We start from the raw sequence: 19,479 nt of genomic DNA, 5'->3' as shown, positions 1-19,479 counted from the left end.
CTGGGATCAGTGCCATTTTGGCAGAGACCCCGGCCGGTAAAGATGTGTGGATCGCTCCTCTAGGATAACATCCCGGAGGAGCGATTCCGGTAATCGGATGCAGCTGTCATCTTTGACAGCTGCATCTGATTACTGTATTAGCGGGCACGGCGATCGGGCCCCAGGCTACACGCGGCACCTGGGACCGCGGCGGTTCAGAGCTCTGAACTCCTCTTGCAGACGCATGACGTACTGGTACGACATGCGTCCTTAAGAGGTTAAAGGGGTTATCCAGCGCTACAAAAACATGGCCACTTTCCCACTACTGTTGTCTCCAGTTTGGGTGGGGTTTTGAAACTCAGTTCCATTGAAGTAAATGGAGCTTAATTGCAAACCGCACCTGAACTGGAGACAAAAGTAGAGGGAAAAGTGGCCATGTTTTTGTAGCGCTGGATAACCCCTTTAAGCCGACAACTCCAAAGGTAGGGACAGTTGGGCGGGTGCCGGCATCAGGGCTTCACCTTGTCCTGTCTCAATGTCCCAACCTGACAGTCAGCCACAACCTATAGACAGGGATGGCTCTATTTCCCCCAAAAAATACTAACATGTTTTTCTAAATTTTGTATATTTTAAATTTCAGGATATTGATTTTGCTGTCGGACGATGTTAATATATTTCTTGTTGTTTTTAAATTGCAGAAAAATCAGTATATGAAGGGAAGAATGAAGAACTTGATGTTTTTAGCTGCCTGTCATCTGACTGTCCACCAACACTTTCATCTTGTGCGAATATTACTCAGAAGCAAAATATCATACTGGTATGTAAGAGCCTCCTGCCGTACCTAACAGCCGGAAAATTTCCCGATTCCACCCAGGAGAAAATCGACCAACTTCTTAAAGACTGCTCCAAAAACATGGCCAATGAACTGGAGGCATGGAAGCTTATGAATGAACTAATGAAGATCCTGAAGCCGTGGAGAAGGTGTGACGCCCGATTCGCATACAGATATCCAGATTGTAAATATGACAGACTGATAGGATGATAGGACGGGAAGCATTAGTGATGTCACATAGGTTCCATGAGAAACACGGCACCAACACAGGGCTGTATAGGAAAAAAATCAGCCCTCAAATAAATAAGCACTTAAAGGGAGCGATCACAGAAATCTTGGAGGTCCACTAAATATATTGTATGATGTTTATATGGTAGAGGGGGTTAGTCCAAGATTAAAAAATTAAGAAAAAACTATGAAAAAGTTGATTGGCAAGGTTCGAAGACCGCCAGTCACCATCTACTACCAGCACAAATGGAGAATCTATTCACCCAGGGGACAAGGGACCCCTGTACTCTGAGGGGTCAGATCTTCAGCAAGCAGCTAGTTTTCATCTGTCCTGTGGATAAGAGATAAGTTTAGGATAACCTTGATGGCCACTAGTCAATATTAGGTCGAAAATTCGGTTTTAATTCATTTTATGATATATCTCTATAGGAGGATTTTTAATGCAGCTATACAGTAAAGATCCTGTTATATGGAATAAATTGGTTGTAGTATAGCTGCAGCGTCATTGCTATGTATCATTGTATTATATTGTGTACTCCTATGGCTGCCACCTTGTGGCAAACTTTTGTAAGCTCCTTCGAGAGAGGTCTCTATTCATGTGCTTCATGTACATTGCATTATGAAAAGTTCTGGAGTGTGGAAAGAAGCCTAGTCCAGGAATGAAAATCTAGTTACGATATGTGACTTGTATAACTTTTATTTTATTTGATGGCTTTTAAAAAATTAAAACCTTTAAAAAAAATATATACATGTTCCTTAAAATTGCTCTATTCCCAGGCTTATAGCGCTTTTATCCTTTGGCCTATGGGGCTGTGTGAGGTGTCAGTTTTTGCGCCATGATCTGTACTGTCCATCGGTACCTTGATTGCGCATATACGACTTTTTGATTGCTTTTTTTTCATACATTTTTCTAGATTTGATGTAACCAAAAATGCAAAATTTTGCACTTTGGAATTTATTTGCGCTGACGCCGTTTACCGTGTGAAATCAGGAATGTGATAATTTAATAGGTTTACGATGTTTATTTATAAAATGGGGAAAGGGGGGTGATTCAAACTTATTAGGGGAGGGGATTTTTTTTTTTTGTTTTACACACATACTAGAAGTCCCGCTGGGGTTAGGGTTATTCCCCCTGGAGAACTTCTAGTATGACTGCTCTGATCTCTCATTGAGATCTATGCTGTATAGATCATACTGCATAGATCCATAAGATACTCTATTGCTTTTGGCTGCAATAAAGTGCTGGATAGGGATCAGCGCCATTACGGCGCAGACCTCGGCCGGTAATAGATGCGGGGATCGCCCCTCCACGAACGCGTCGTGGGGGGGGGGGGCAGATTCTCCCCACTAGACCACCAGGTAAGGGGGGCAGTATGTATTTAGATGCAGCTGTCAACTTTGACAGCTGCATCTTAAGTACTAAATTAGCGGGCTCGGCGAACGGACCCTGCCCACTAATAGACGCGGTCCCGGGTTGCATATTAGCACTGTTCTTTATCACTGTCTGGTTGAATCATTAGATGATCATCACCGGCACCTTACTTGGATCCACCACATATACTACACAGAGTGTACCCCAGGGGAAAGACTACCACCACTCTCCATGCAGCCCCTTTCAATGTACTGACCTTTGAGAAGGGCGAGAGGACCCATGGGGGCACCTGCCACATCTTCCCTGAGGACCCCCACTACAGCTACCTTATCAACCTCAGAATAAGTGGCCTCATCCCTGCACACTGCGCCCCAGTGCCATCTCCTTGATAAATTCTAAAAGTTGGCATGCAGGTGCCATAAAGGGAAGCCCAAAGCATAACATTTCTAGTGACACATTAAGCCTAAAATGTCTAATTTCACAGGTAAAATTGGCCTCAAAGCTGTAACATATTTCTGGCATGTCGAGAGTTTAGTATCTTTATTATAATTGTTTCAGCTGTTTTGGGCTATGGCAAATGCTAACATGTAGTCAGCAATCCAGACGTCCTTTGAGCAGTAAATGGCATAGAAAAATGGCAGGAAAAAAAAATATATATATATATTTGACAAAAATGGCCCAAAAGAGGCCACTTGCACCTTATTTTATGTTTATAATAATGAGACATAATAACTACACATGATACATAATACTCACAAAAAAGGGATATTTGACATGCTGTTAAAATTTATGGAAAATGCAAAAAGTTCACTATACAGGAATGTTTCTTGACCTTTTCAAGACCAGTACCAGATTAGTGTCGGGACATTGCTAAATGATAGCAGTGTCCTGGCACCCAAAGCATTTTTTTTTTTTACACCTCCCACAAACCCTCTTAACCTGCACAGCTTACCCCCTGTGGTACATGTACCACAGGTTAAGAAACAATGGTATAGGGGGATATTGTCTGTTTATTATAGGAGTTCAACAGGTTTCAAATAGTAGCCTTCAGTATTGCCCCCTTTCTGTAAATCGCCTCAGGCAGTAGAGAGGCTTGATTCACCCCTGGCTGCTAGGACCTTCACCAGAACCTTCTTTATCCTCAAGGGGAATGGAGCAGCTTAGTTATGAGGATAGATTAAGTTAAATGTGTTTAGTCTTTAGAAGAGATGTATAGGGAGAGGTAGGATTATTTAAATATATTAATGGCCCCTACAAGATGTATTAGGAAAAGATGCTCCAGGTAAAACCCCCTCCGGAGGCGACAAGCCTTATTTACAATAAGAACAGTGACTCTGTGGAACAGTCGCCCCAGGATCTTGTCACAGTAAAGGGCTTCACAACAGGCTTAGATAAGTTCTCAGGTTCTATACATATGCATTTATGTTATTTTGGTCTATCATCCATCCCCCTCCTTGGCTAAAGCTGACATGTGTCTTTAACTGTACTATGTGACCTTTCACACTACCCAATTGGCAGATGCAAACAAGCAACGTTCGTTTGCAAAGCATTTAGGGTGATTTCACACGTTCAGGATCTGCAGCAGATTTGATTTGAATCTACAACTTAAATTTGCTGCAGATCCTGCACGTGTGAACGCACCGGCTATATTCACACAGCCTTTTACTAGCATTAATTAGTGCTATTGTGCCCCACATTGCACAAAAAAACGCTAATTAAACACTGTGTGAACACAGCCTTAGGGCCCTATTCCACCGGACAATTATCGTTCAGATTATTGTTACATCGTTCGAATCTAAACGATAATCGTTTGGTTAAAATGCAGTTAACGATTAACGACCAACGAGAAATCGTTGATAGCTTTATAAGACCTGGACCTATTTTTATCGTTGCTCCTTCGCATTGAATAAGACATCGTTTGGTCGTTTGCAATAGATACAAACGCAATAGCGAAGAAATAGGAAAGAAAAAACGATCGCAAATACGATCATAAGTAACAATTATCGTTCCATGGAAATGAGTGAAAGTTTTCAGGTCTTTCGCAATAGCGGTCGTTTGAGATTGTTAACGATAATGCGAACGATAATCGTCCGGTGGAATAGGGCCCTTTTACACAGACACAGACCGATATCTGTCCGTGTAAAAGGACCCTTAGAGACAGGGAGGTAACGATAATTAAAATGGCTGCATTAAAGATTATATTATTCATGAATGAACGTTCAGTATGTGTAAGACTGGGTTCACATGAATCTGGTAGTTCAGAGTCTTTCTTTTGATGACTGCAAGCTGCGTTCTGCCCTCCGGCCTATCCAGCACCCAATATGAAGTGCCAAATGCTTTGAGCTGTCTCATTCAACTGAATGGGATCAGTTCAAAGATTCGTTTCCCTTTCATATACTTTTTACTATGAAATCAAAAAAGTTTCATTAAACAATTTAAAATATTCTTAGATTTTAAAATATACGGCATTAAAAAAAACAGTGAACTGAAACGTTTAGGTCCTGAGCCCCAATACTCATGTATTGCATCCAGGTTTCAGTAAAGGGGAATTTTTCTTTTCTTTCACATCACAGGGTGTAAGAAAGTTAGGGTCCATTTACACAAAGATGATCTAACAGATTATCTGCCAAAGATTTGAAGCTAAAGCCAGAAAAAGACTATAAACAGAGATCAGGTCATAAGGTAAAACCTGGGATTTCTCCTCTTTTCAAATCCATTCCTGGCTTTGGCTTCAAATCTTTGGCAGATAATATTTCTGTGTAAATTGACCCTTACATAGACTAATAATATATATATATATATATATATATATATATATATATATATATATATATATGTGATCAAAAATTTATATTAGTCTATGTAAGGGTCAATTTACACAGAAATATTATCTGCCAAAGATTTGAAGCTAAAGCCAGAAACAGACTATAAACAGAGATCAGGTCATAAGGTAAAACCTGGGATTTCTAATCTTTTCAAATCCATTCCTGGCTTTGGCTTCAAATCTTTGGCAGATAATATTTCTGTGTAAATTGACCCTTACATAGACTTATATATATGGGTGATCAAAAATTTATATATCAACCAATGTCAGAAAGGTTAACAATCTCCAGTCTCTTGGTACTTATCAGCTGCTGTATGCCCTGCAGGAAGTGGGGGATTCTCTCTGCTGCCACCTCTGTCTATGTCAGGAACTGTCCAGAGCAGGAGAGGATTTCTATGGAGATTTGCTGCTGCTCTGGACAGTTCCTGACATGGACAGAGGTGGCAGCAGAGAGCACTGTGTCAGACTGGAAAGAATAAAAGAATACACCACTTCCTGCATGACATACATCAGTTGATAAGTACTGGAAGACTGGAGACTTAACTTTCTGACACCAGATAATTTGAAAGAAAAAACATTTTGCCCAAGTTTCCCTTTAAAATAACCATTACCATATTATCAGTGTTTAATAGCAATAGTAAAAAAAAAAAACAACAAAAAAACATAAAACACTACACAAACTTGCAAAATCAAACATGAAAATGCAGTCCTTTTATTTGTGTTGTGTTTCAGGCTGAAAAAATAAAATCATTTGTTTTTCGTAAGTAGTGACTGGAAAAAACAGAATCGATACGATATTACAATTGATGACAGTCAAATTCAATGTAGATTATGAGTGATGCATGAAAACACAGTAATTCACCTTCAAACCAGGAATATAAAGTCTAGTACCAGGTGAGACATTTATTACACAATAGTTTCTTTGGGATACACTGCAGCTTAGAAAAATAGCTATGCTTTTTTTTTTTTTTTTCACGAGCAGTCCTCCATCGGCGTCCCTTTACCTGCTCTACCATTGCAATCTGGAATGTCACTGTTTCACATTCGGATACGGGAGTATAGAAATATCACAATCTGCCATTCATGCCAAGTTAAACAAAGCTTGCCTGGAACTTAAGGGACAACAATCTCAGTTTTATAGCAGAGCTTAACAAAGGTTTTCTGTTTTATTGCATCATTGACCATTAAACATAAAAAAAAAAAAAACAAATCTGAAGGACACTGCAGATCATGATCACATACTATATATTTAAAAAAAAAGTTTTTGTAAGCAATACTTACAGTAGACAACTTTTATCTACTAGTGATATAGACCTTATATAAAATGTCGTTTCCCTCCCCCCCACACAATAATTGATATTTATTTACATATATACACACACACACAAGTGTATATATAAATATATATGTAAGTAGATCTGAACATGAATAAAAGACTAAGCACTGTACATTGATTCTGGTAAAATTCAAACAAAAAAAAAAAACGCTTTAAACATTAAACAATTTTAATAAAAGTTTCTGTACAATGCTAAGCAGTTTTATTTACACATAGAAAATGTAACAGGAGTAATGTTTCAAATGACAGAACTCCTTAAATTTCAATGGCAGGTAATCTGGAAAAAAATAACAGCATTCCATTCACAAATATTTTCAAGCAATAAATATGTATTTATAAATAGTGTAAATTTACATCAAGATTAGAAACAAAAATCACAAATCTGAAGTTTATTCCTTAGTCTATGTGCAACCCATTTATCTTTGTGACTTGGCTGTTAGTTTTTTTTTTTTTGTGTTCTTTTTTTTTATATATTTATTTATTTTTTTACTCATTTTCTTTTTATGAAACATAAATTGTAACCGTCATGGTTGTTTTTTTCTTTCCAAAACAAGACAGAAAAGAAACTTAAAGCAGGGTTAAAGAAAACGAAAAATAAAAATTCACCTTTCACATTAAAAAAAAAAAAAAAAAAAAAAAAAGAAAGAAAGCTCAAAAGACATAAAATATCTATCTACCTTACAAAGACGACCAGCTAAAGTTAGTACTTAATAAAAAATGAAACTGAGAAAGGATGAGGGGATGCAAATGAATAAAACATTTTCAGCCCAAAAAAATTGGAAAAAAAAAAGGAAAAAACAAACGAGAACTAAAGTGATTTTCAAGTCAGTAGTCTGTATAATGTTGCCAGTCTTGTCAGATATATACAAAACATGAATTTCTTCTCTATGAACAGCTGGATCAGCATTTTATTTATAGTATAGTCCTGGAGTAGGAGCACTTCTCCTGTCCAGTTGGTTGACACTCCGCACTTGGAAGGTTGCATAGACGCAGCTTTCAGCCAGCAGCCTTATGGAACAGCTACCTAACAAAATGAATGGAAGGGATAAAAGGAGAAAAACTCAAACAAAAAAGGAGGGCAAAAACAGTGGTACAGAACTGGGTCGCTTCCTGAATATCAGAAATGTTCTCATTTACTGTCCATTGAACATCATCAAGAAGATGGTGAAGGCATTGGAGGAGCCTAAAAAAAAAAAAAAAGTTAAATATGTTAGGATCTTCGAAAATACAGCAGGAAACATTTCAATGCACTTTTCAACCACAATGGGCAGATTTACTAATCTTAGGATGTAGGGAGGAAAACAGGCGCACATTTCTGTCCTCATTGGCAGAGCATGGAGAAGTGGTTTCCACTGTGTTCAGAAAGCATATGTATGTATGTATGTGTAGGGGGGGAGAGAAGGAATTTGAAATCCATAGCTGGTAACATGCTTGCAGCACCTGAGCGGACCAGTCAAACTGTTCACTTTCAGCAACATTCTCCGTTCGGCTTTAATTCCCCGTGGCTGCGGAAGTAGGATGACGCCCTGGGGAGTAATAAACAGCATAGATACAGCCGTAGACTAGACCCAGGTTTTCCTGGCAGCCCTAGTGCGGCATCCAACTTCTGTAGCCACAGGAAATTAAATGCAGAGTGTCCTGGTTCGTAACTCTGTAGCACCGCCCCTGGGTCCGGCTGATGGCGGCCGGATCTCATTTTTAGCTGGAATCAGGGTACGTCATGTACCTGGCTCCTCCAGCTGTGACATCACAGCCCGGCTGAGTGACTGCCAGCTCAGCAAGTCAGTCAGTGAGAAGGGTGGTGGCCTGTCCCAGTCACTGATTGGCTGAGCTGAAAATCACTCAGTCGGGGACGTAACATTGCAGCTTAAGAACTGTAGGACACCAGCGGCTGTCAGCAGTGCTATGGGGCACAAGAACAGATAAGCTTACTTTATTATTTTTCTGCATCCCCTGCCTGCCTTTATTAAAATTTGCAGGACTTCTCCTATAATGGTTGTGTAACAATTTTATTTACCAGGTAGTTCAGAGCTACAGTAACGTCAAACAAGCCTCAAAGCTCAACAACAGACACTACAGGCAACCGTTTGCCGAGAGCGTCACCTCTAAAGCCTGACGATTTTCTGCCACAGCTAGGAACAGCAGCTCAGATTGTAAATAGGGAGCAGTAAGCGCTGTATACAAAGTTACAAATCTTTCCATTTTTCTCCCATTCACAGCTATGCCTCATACCACGACAAATGTTTGCATGTTGCCTAAAACTTTATTTTAATTTTAATACAGGTTGCTTGTGGTGGTGAAATAGCACGCATACTTACTAATGTAAACAAATCATATATTTGCATTAGCTCCTCCATTTTGTACTGTTCTAGCACCACAAAGTTTTCCAGGTCTGAACTAGTTTTCCGTGCGCAGTCATGGCAATGAACTATGTACGTCTTCCGAGAATTGCTTTCATTCGTAACAAAAAGCAGATTGAAGACTTCCACCTAGAAGAGCAGAATGAATATTCAGACACATCAAAATTACCCACATTGCAGGATAAAAAAATAAAAAAAATAGCTGGAAACAGCGGCACTCTTGACTTAAGACAATCTGTGTAAGGCCGGGTTCACACTGCATTTTTGCAATCCGGTTAACATATACGTTTTATGAAGAAAAAAAAACTGATGCAAAAAACTGATGCAATTGTGTGTTATCCGTTTGGATCCGTTTTTCCATTGACTTCTATTATTAAAAATAAAAAACAAAAACATGGATCGAAGCAGATGCGTTTTTTTTAACGGACACGTTAAGTACATCAACTACGTTTTTCTGTTCGTTAAAAGTAACCACTTAAAAACGGATACATTGAACAGATTACAAAAACGCAGTGTGAACCCTGCCTAGGTGGAATAGAGCCAAGTTGTAATACCAGCTATCAGGGCGGAACACTATAGAATTCTCGCGGACAATGTCCGCGGAATTCCGTCAGCTGTCCGCCCGCACGGGCACGCGCTTTTCCGCCGGCTCCATAGACGCCATTCTATGGGACGGCGTATTCCGCGATCCGCTAAAAGAAGTGACATGACACTTCTTTCAGCGTATAGCGGAATAGGCCGGCCCATAGAATGGTGTCTATGGGGCCGGTGGAAAGGCGCCCAGATGTGCGGGCGGACAGCTGACGGTATTCCGCGGACATTGTCCGCGAGAATTCCGTAGTGTGAACCCACCCTCATTTAGTAATCTTGGAAAACCTTTAAGGGAACGTAACATGTAACAAAAACCTGCCCAAATAGTGATATAATCAAAGATATAGATCAGCGCTTCTCAAACTTTTTCTACTGGAGCCTCACCCAACAGATGAAGGCAATGCTTGCGCCTCACCAGACTGACCAAGAGGATGCCTGGGCCTCACTCTCTGTGGTGAAAGTCCATTTAAAAGCTGGTGATAATGCTAGGGCTGCCTTTCACTTATCTCCCAAGCTCTCTATACTAATAAAGCAAGTACAAAATAAGTAAATAATGTTGCTAAAATGGAGATTTTTGCAAACAGGACAGTGAAGATCAGTCACTTTTGTGAAAACTGGCTCCCCAGCTGGGCCTCACCAACAACTAGGGGGCGCCTTACTGGTGAGGCCCGCCTCACAGTTTGAGAAGCACTGATATAGACAACAGTGTTTCAATATTTACCTCACAGAGGCTGCAGTAGTGAGCAGGCTCCTCTTTCGATCTTCCGTGCCACATAATCTCTTTTCCTGCAGCAATAAGAGCTTCTCTTAGTGCCTGACACTGCTTCAGTGTCCTCAGTAAGCAATATCTGTAAGGGGAAAAACAAATACAACATTGATTATATATATTGTATATAATGTTGTATATATGTTGTGAGCATTAATCCTTTACAGGACATTTTACTTTATACAGTAATTCCTCAAGTTACAATGTTCATTAATACCAAGACAACCATTGTAAGCTGAAACTATTGTATCATGATGTCATAACGGTAATAGGTTCTGAAGGCTCCAATATATATATATATATATATATATATATATATATATATATATATATATATATATATATATATATTTTTTACAGAAATCAATAGTCCAGGCGATTTTAAGAAACTTTGTAATTGGGTTTATTAGGCAAATATGCCATTATCTGCATTCAAAAAGACTTTTCCCAGCCCCCCCCCCTCCTCTTTTCCATCCACTGCAAAATATCAGGAAATTGTGACTTGTTGCATCAGACACAACCCTGTCTGTTCTATAGAGAGGGGAGGGGGGACATGAGTGGGCAGCGAGAGCAGAGAACAAAAGATTACAGGCACTTAGCTGGGTGAAGCTGTATTCAGAGGTCAGAGAGGTCAGTGCTGACTATCAGAGGAGATAGCTGGGTCATGTAGTTGTAAATGAACTCTGTTGTCCTGTTTTGGTGTCTCATTTCCCTCTCTCCATAGGAGAACAATGAAGACAGGAGAGAGCTTCAAACTGCTTTTTCATGATAAAAATTCATTATTCGGCTAATAAAGCCAATTACAAAGTTTCTTAAAATCGCCTGTACTATTGATTTCTGCAAAAAAAATTTTTTAATGACAGTGACACTTTAAAGATTTGAGAAAAATTACCAGGTAACTAACACGGATAAAGAAAATCCTCACTTCTAGAAGTCAGAAATAGCTTCTAGATCAGGGGGGGGGGGGTCAAACCCAGGTTCTCCAGCTGTTGTACGACTACAATTCCCATCACGCCTGGACAGCCAAAGCTAAAGCTTTGGCTGTCCAGGCATGCTGGGAATTGTAGTTTTGCTCGCAACGCGAAATGTAGTTTTCAAATAATCTTGCATTTTGTGTTCCTGTTATACAGTTATCGCCATCTATACAGAATTCTTTATTATTGGGGGGCAGTCCATTTGTCTGAGCTGTTTTAACAGAAGCAATAAGCTTTACAGAAAGTCTTATACATATACAACAATGGATAGATATGCCACATTGACATAAATAGGAAACATTACGGAGCATAAAGACCTTAAAGGGGTTATAAAACCCCTCTCTTCTCCAGTTTGGGTGCAGGTTTTGCAACTTAGTTCCACTGAAGTGAATGATGCTTAATTGCAAATCACACCTGATCTGGAGACAAGAGGCGTGTTACCCCTGTAAGAAAAGTGGCCATGTTTGTCTAAAATTAGATTTAGACTTACTTTATCATCTCAAAGAGTTTTGGATCTGATACTTTGATGTTCCTTGCCATGTTCCAGGAGAGATGAACCATTGGTACTATTGATTTTACACACTGTAGTTTGTTCCATTCGTACCGTTCCACAGCAAGTTTATACTGGTAGGCTGGAAAAATCAGCAAAAGGGAAAAAATAAAGTCACGTACGTGTACAAGAACCTCACACATAAAAGGTATTGCAATCTCACACAATCACGGCGGAGATGAACACCCATCAGACACATAAGATGCACAAGATTATAAAAACAGCCTTGCAGACGTGGTACAAAAAAGCACCCCCCATTCATTTAGACATGAAGAGAAGCTATGTAACATATAACTCTTTTTTTGGTTATTTCCTTACCGCCCCCTCAACATCTAAGGGAGTCATGTAAACTGTGTGCCACCTCTGCACACCAGCCAGACAGGACAAAGGGGCTGGTTCTAGATACATATACAGGGCCCCCCCCCCCACACACACACTGGGAACCACACCGGTCAAACATTTATGTGGATATGCCAGCAACATCTGAAAAAGGAATAGTCCATAAAACTACCCAGACTCCTTTCTCATACCTGTCAGAGGCCCAACATTCCATGCAATGTTGTTACACCAGCCAATTGCTTGAACCCAATGGACTGTGCCAGCATTAATCCAAACCAAGTCCCCAGGTCTTTGAATGAACCTGTATACTGGCACATTTGCTTCATATAAGTCTTCCAGGTTCGGCCACCATGATCCCAATAGAAAATTTATATTATTTCTGTAAAGGGGGAAAAAAAGAGAGAAAAGTAGAATACTTCATAACACAACTGATACAATGAAAGTACTTGAAAGGTATAGTTTTTTTGGAAAAAAGAATCTGTGATATGCCCTCATCTGCGGTTTCATATTAAGTGGATTCGGGTTTGTATTATCCCCATTTAAACCGCTTTTACACAGGCAGTAGATCTATAAAAAGGTAAGTGTCCACAGCTTCTTAACGTATAAATATTTCTTTATTTGCGCATCAAAACATAAAAAACAAAACAAAAAGTGAACAGTGAGCTAAAAAACGCCGACGCGTTGCGAGGTTCTCCCTTTTAATCATGGTAGATCTATACTCTGCTGCTGGGAACCCTATCAAAACAATCACACTGATTTGTTCCCTTTAAATGGTGACGTGAACGTTGTACTGATGGTTCATGTGGCCGCAGACGGCAGAAAACAAGCAAATGTAAAAAGACCCTCAAGTCAGAGCAGGACAGAACTCTGAAGATGCCCATATTCTATAGAATACTTTGTCAGAATACCGCTAACACGGATGACTTGAAATCTGTGGGGAGAACCAAGCAGCACAGAAAAATTGTAATATAGCTATAGCACAGCCATGACGCTGTGGACGCAGTACTGCCCGCCCTATTACTATTAGGTAGGCTTACTACCATTTTTCTGCTGAAAACATCTGCAAAAAAATCTATGCATGCCCATGTTTTCAGCAAGATTTACACTTCATGTAATCCCTTAATGTATGTGCAGAGGCTTGTACATGTTTTCACTACTCATTGGCATTAAGGAGCATTCTATAAAGATTCCTAATGGTATTCCCTTGTGCCAGTGTACTGAGCTACGCTGCAGTAAATGTCAAATGATGTTGGTGTAAAATAAAGTTTACTACCAGTTAATCTCCCAATTCTAGAGCATTGTTCCCAGTGGTCCCTGCAATTCTTTTACTACAGCAATGATTTGTCATCTATCCATGTGACTGCAGCTGTCAGCAGTCATGTGCAGCATATACTAACATCACCTCTAAAGACAGTGACTGACTAGGATGAAACACATGGATCAATAGACTGTCAGGGACCATAAGTACTGGAGGGGATTTACTGAGTAACATCAGTTTCTTCCAGTTACTGCACTGGATTTTGAATGTTTAACTCTCAGATGACAACTTTAATCCAAGGTCTGCTCTGACTTTGGACGGCAACCAATGGGGGAGCGAATCTTACTAAGAATACTGAGAACAGTCATTGGGTTCCTAAACTTTTCAGTTCAGAACTGAGCATAAATTGTGTGATGATTTTACACTAGCAATGGCTTTCTTTACTTACTTTTCACAAAAATCATTCATTACACACCAGTATGACTCCGGGACAACAAACCATTCGCAGTCTCCAGGCCCAATATTTATATTCACTGAACAAAAATTATTGTTTTCTTGATGACCTGGAATCAGAGAGAAGTATACATAGTCATGACACTAATGCATTTCATGTATGTATGTATGTGTATATCTCTTAGCAGTAGCACAAACACAAAAACTACTAAACAACGTGAGTATGTAGCTTGCACATACCACCACCACAACCTGCATTTTGAGAAAAACTGTTAAAGGGGTATTCCCCCTAAAATCTTTTTTACACCATGTAGCCCACTCATAGCTTTGCATATTGGTCAAAACAAGTTATTATACGTTTTGAGTGGTTATGGTGCTTTTTCTGCAGACTCACCCCCTCTGGATACAAAAAAAGGAGCTAAACAGAGTCCACTCCGACACCACTCAGCGATTATAACCTTGCCCACTGAAGAGACCAAGGACACATGGCTGCTGCTGCTGATTATTGTGCAGCACCGTGTCGCCCTCTCTCCCACCCTTGATCGCGACCCCCCCCCCCCCCCCCCCCCCTCCACAGATGACAGACCCCTTCCCCAAGATGACTGCTCCAGTCTACAACTGTAGTCCTGTGAGTACTGTGTAGTAGTAATGACAGCAGTGGACAGGAAAGAAGGTGGGTATGCAAATGGTCTAACCAGGGCAAAGCACTGCCTGATGGGAAATATAGTTTTCTGGACGGCGCCATCTTGGATATAGATTGGCTTTTAGAAAAACTTGTAACTCAGGAATGGCCACAGCTAGAAAGATGGGAGACCACTCAAAATACTCAGGAGGACTTGGTAAGTAAAACCAGCTAGGTTTGGGAGCATTTCATTTTCTAGCTCTTGGGGGGGGGGGGGGGGGGGGGGGGGAATACCCCTTTAAATGCAGAGAAAGTTACAGGTGATTAATAAGTGACACCATGCAAAAGGCAAACTCAAGATACCAACCTGGAGTTCTGCTTCCTGGAACCTTCATGTACAACTGAACAGTATTCATTCCGAGAATAGTATGACCAACATGACTTAGGAGATTTCCTGCTGACACAACACGTGCAAATGCTGGAAGTTTGGTCAATTCATGAAGCTGTAATTTCCACCTTTAAGGCGAGGAGATAGAAAGAAATTTTATAATGTATTATTGGAAGGCTGACATTTAACCCTTTCAGGACCAGGCACATTTTCCAAATCTGGCCTGTCTCACTTTACGTGGTTACAGCTCTGAGATGCTTTAACTTATTTTAGCGATTGTTTTTTTGTGATATATTGTATTTTAGGTTAATGGTAAATTTAGGCCAATATCCTTAAGATTATCTTGTGAAAAATGCCCTTGTTTATTATTTTTTTTTAAAAAAAAGGGGGGGGGGGGGGAATTAGCTGGTCTCTAACTACGAATTATTGCCAGCGTTATTCCGCATGTAGCGATACCAAACGTGTATTTTTTTCCTTTACCTTATTTGCATTATGTGACTTGGGGATTGTGCGTTTATTTTATTTTAATGTTTTTTTTTTGTTTGTTTTTTTTCCCCTTCACTTTTAGATTTTATTTTACTGTCGCACTAGGGGACTTGACTATCTGATAGATAACACACTGCAGTGGTGTTCTGCACTACAGTGTATTACCCATCAGACTACTGTAATTTTCATAGCTGATCAGACTCTGCCTTAGGGCTGAGCCTGATCTGCTTCTATAGTTGATACTTGAGTTGTCATAGCTACCTTCGGGATTGTTTAGCAGAGCCCAAATGGTGAAAAGAGGGAGAAATCTCCCTCTGTTCTCCTTATAGAGGCTGAATGGCTGTTTAAATTGGACATACCGGTATGTGATTATGCGGGAAGGTTAAGTAAGTAGAATGCTAAAAATCTTGAGTGAGAATTTTCTGTTGTGCTTGAAATGTGTTGCGGTTGATTATTACAGGATATAGGCACGGCATTTATGCCCAAATACTCAACTCCTGGACACGTGAATAGGGCCTAAGGCAGAAACACACACAAACTGGCCGCTCAAACTCAATTACCGATCTTCAAAGATAACTGGCGGTGCCTCACAAAGCTTTAATTTACTACACAAAGTCTTGCAGGTCCTTATGTATTAAAACTAAGATCTTACTTTTTTTCATCAGATAAGTCAATGTTGGTCCCAAACTTAATAGTCTTAAATGGTCCTTTCCTTTTCCGACCACAACTATAGAGGAGAAAAAGAAAAAACAAAAAAGGTTACTTCACAACAGTGTGAATGGTGTCGCTATATTATAACACTGAAAATATACTATTCTGAGTGGAAAAATGATAATGCAGCATTCATTGCCTACTTTATATATTACACCTGAACTTTATTTTTTTAATGAAATCCTCTTATCACCCTCCTCTTAAAGCGGAACTCTAGGATTTTTTTTTTTTTTTTAAATCAATGGTCCCAGAAAGTTGTATAGGTTTGTAGTATACTTCTATTTAAAGACCTCCAGTCTTACAGTACTTAGCAGCTATATGTCTTGCTAAAAGTGGTGTATAATGTCCAGTCTGACACAGTGCTCTCTGCTGCCACCGCTGTCCATGTCAGGAGCTGTCCAAAGCAAAAGAGGATTTCTATGGGGATTTGCTGCTGCTCTGGACAGTTCCTGAGGTGGCAGCAGAGAGAACAGCCTAGGAATAATACACAACTTGCAGCAGGACATACAGCAGCTGATAAGTACTGGGCGACAGAAGATTATTAAATAGAAGTAAAAAAGCAAATCTATATAAATTTTCTGGCAGAGAAAAAAAAATTGAAAGAAAAAAAAAAAAAAAAACACACATTTAGCTGGAGCTCCTCTTAAAAAACTATGCATATTACTCACTTATCTGAAGATGTAGATTCACTATCCGAGTGGTCCTTGTGGTGGCTTTTCTTCTCATTTTCCTCCTAAAAGGGTAATAAAAAAAAGTCATCTGTTTAATTCTAATATTTAGTACAAATGACTGAATACCTTTAAAACTTAAGACATACAATTGGTCATACAGAATAGTCCTACAGAAGGAGGAATATCAGGCCCTAACCTTAAAGTGTACAGTCATTTTACGATCATTGACTATTTCAGATACGCTGTCCTGTGGGTTCACACTATATCTGGACATAATTTGCTTGACAACAGAAGGAAGCATTTTTGTCAGATAAATCACAAGTTTCTTATATTGTACTATAGAGCTATGCAAAGTTTGATGAAACAGTGCCTATTTAAAGGGGAACTCTGGATAAAAAAAACTTGTTCTCTATTTAACGTACATTAAAAGTTATATAGATGTGTCTATACAATATATTACTGTATCTGTGTGGTTCTGCCACACTGGTAGCTGATAGAAATCCAGGAAGTGAAAAAATGGCCTCTGTGCCAATTCACATTGTCTCCTGCTCCCACTGCTCTCCCACCTTAGGAGACAAATCTTCCATGCCTCTGTCTCACATTGTGTGTGTTTGCTGAGGACAGGCTGATGATGCAGACAGGGGGCAGGGTGTGATGTCACAGGAGGCTTGGCTGGATCCCCCAATTGCCTGAGTGATCCACCATCTCTGAACGGCCAGAAGCAGCTGCTGTACTAATTTTACTGATTTTGATGGGTGGGAGACTGTGATGATCAGCTCAGTGAAAGCATTGCATTCTGGGAACTGCTTAACTTAAGTAATGCTTTAAGCTTCTTCAGAAGTTTCATTTTTTTAACCTCTACCTGGAGTTCCCCTTTTAGGAAAGGAGATCTGTCTATTTGTCCAGGGAACCCATAATAGCTAGGTAACATAGTCAGGGCAGTGAAACCGAGGTGCAGCTTCTCGGTCATTGAGCCCAGACTACCAATACCCCTATCCCTTTCCCTGTGACACCGCCACAACTGGCCACCGGGGGGAGCCGATCCTAATGCAGCAAGAGCTGCACCAAGTTAGGAAGAGGGGACTCAATGGCTGAGAGGCCCTGTCTTTTTGACACTGTCCACCAATAATTAAAGGCCTTTGTGCATCTTAAAAGACATCAGTAAGTGTGTCTGCTTAACAGGTGTCCTAACTGTGGCAGAGGTACTTTGGGAATGTGCACCAGACAGTAGCTGATAATGCCAAAAAAGCAGCTACCCAAGGAAGAGAAAAAAAAAAGCTGTGTTAAAAGTTAAATTACACGTAACATTCACATTGGAACTTTACCATAAGTATAACATTAATACCAAATTCCTACAACCATTTGTTTCACTTTAAAAGCATATGCCTACATGTCAGATGGGTACATGCATAAAGCTGATGTATGCTACTGACCCTTAGCGATTCCTGGAATGAAGCAGCCTGGTACTGTGCATATTTTGCAATCGTTGTATGGGAGCGACTACTCTCACAACGCCAGATTTTCTTAGTTCCAGTTGTATCCCAGTTCTCATCTGAAGGCTGTAACAACTGTGTCCGCACTTCAACTATGTGTTCAGTATTTGCTTCTACCAGCGTTTTAGTAGAAAACAGACCCAGGTCTAAATGAATAAAAAAAAAAAAAAGGAAATATTAAGAATGTTTTTAATATTTGAGCAGAAAACAAACATTGCAAAATAAAGAAATATATGCATTAAAAGTATCTGTGCTACTACCCTAGGGTACTAGGCCTTTTCAGTGGAAAAGCAGAGCCTGTAATGAACAGCATTATACTGCCGCACCACAGTATGTGTCATTGTTCTATACGGCACGTACTTGTCATCTAGGTATTGACCTACTGCTGTATCTGCTCCTCTGCATTCATGATTAGACATTCAGGTAGTAGATGCAGGTCACATGACCTAATGTCTTACCAATATTGTTGTGAACAAAGTAAATAACTCAAACTTATATACAATGGCACCATAGATCTAAAAATACATTAATCTTTTCAGATTAAAAGATTTTGCTCTACAGCCAATGTGTGCAAACGATCACTTGACATATTGTCACAAAGAGCATGGAGCTACATATAGGCCGGATGGATGCATAATATATATATATATATATATATATATATATATATATATATATATATATATATATATATATATATAAACATATGACTACATATATATATTTTATTGGGGGAAAAAGTAATAGAAACATGTAACCCACCACATACAGCAGTGTGGCATGTTAATAGAAAACAATATACAGTGCATTACCTAACTTAAGTGCTCCAGCAAGGCCACGGATAACAGTAACAGGATTGTTCGGATTCGTGCAGAACTGATGAAGAGGTGGGAAGAAAGCATCTCTCTTATTCTCCAGCTGTTAGATGAAAAGTAACAATACAACACATGGTTTAAAGCTGCAAGTCAGACTGGAAAAGTAAAGCAAGCTTTACACTACTGGTAAAGCGAAGGGCTTCTCGGTTGTAGACATACTCACATAGATGCTGGGTGTTGGAGGATTTAGTTTATCTGTTGGTAAAGGAGGATACGGTGGTGGAGGCGGCCGAGGAGGTGGGCACTTGTCCAGTAAAATGCTACTGTTTGATAAGCCATTTTTACCCAGATTCCTAATGGAGAAGGAATAAAACAACATTTAGGATTGTGACAGAATTTAGGCACACGTTCCACACCTAAATACTGACATT

General features: G+C 39.8%; 2 protein-coding genes across 10 annotated transcripts in view; one reads left to right on the top strand and one right to left on the bottom strand.

The window, feature by feature from the left end:
* DIPK2B (divergent protein kinase domain 2B) overlaps positions 1–1,669 on the top strand; it is a 50,812-nt gene extending 49,143 nt beyond the window's left edge. The window contains exon 5 of the mRNA XM_069945146.1: positions 678–1,669. Coding sequence (XP_069801247.1) covers positions 678–1,021 — 344 coding nt within the window. The 3' untranslated portion in view covers positions 1,022–1,669. The remainder of the gene's footprint in view (positions 1–677) is intronic.
* A 4,444-nt stretch (positions 1,670–6,113) lies between these two features.
* KDM6A (lysine demethylase 6A) overlaps positions 6,114–19,479 on the bottom strand; it is a 97,372-nt gene continuing 84,006 nt past the window's right edge. For all 9 annotated transcript variants that reach the window (XM_069945485.1, XM_069945486.1, XM_069945487.1 and 6 more), the window contains 12 exons: positions 19,272–19,401; positions 19,046–19,151; positions 18,174–18,379; positions 16,738–16,802; positions 16,011–16,085; positions 14,852–15,000; positions 13,858–13,972; positions 12,343–12,530; positions 11,753–11,894; positions 10,244–10,370; positions 8,890–9,060; positions 6,114–7,754 (listed from right to left, as the gene is read on the bottom strand). In XM_069945485.1, the coding sequence (XP_069801586.1) occupies positions 7,725–7,754; positions 8,890–9,060; positions 10,244–10,370; positions 11,753–11,894; positions 12,343–12,530; positions 13,858–13,972; positions 14,852–15,000; positions 16,011–16,085; positions 16,738–16,802; positions 18,174–18,379; positions 19,046–19,151; positions 19,272–19,401 (1,504 nt within the window). In that variant the 3' untranslated portion in view covers positions 6,114–7,724. The remainder of the gene's footprint in view (positions 7,755–8,889; positions 9,061–10,243; positions 10,371–11,752; positions 11,895–12,342; positions 12,531–13,857; positions 13,973–14,851; positions 15,001–16,010; positions 16,086–16,737; positions 16,803–18,173; positions 18,380–19,045; positions 19,152–19,271; positions 19,402–19,479) is intronic.

Source organism: Dendropsophus ebraccatus, chromosome 11 (assembly GCF_027789765.1).
Source record: "Dendropsophus ebraccatus isolate aDenEbr1 chromosome 11, aDenEbr1.pat, whole genome shotgun sequence".
In the NCBI taxonomy this organism is placed as follows: Eukaryota; Metazoa; Chordata; class Amphibia; order Anura; family Hylidae; genus Dendropsophus; species Dendropsophus ebraccatus.
This window is presented reverse-complemented; position numbering and strand designations above follow the sequence as displayed.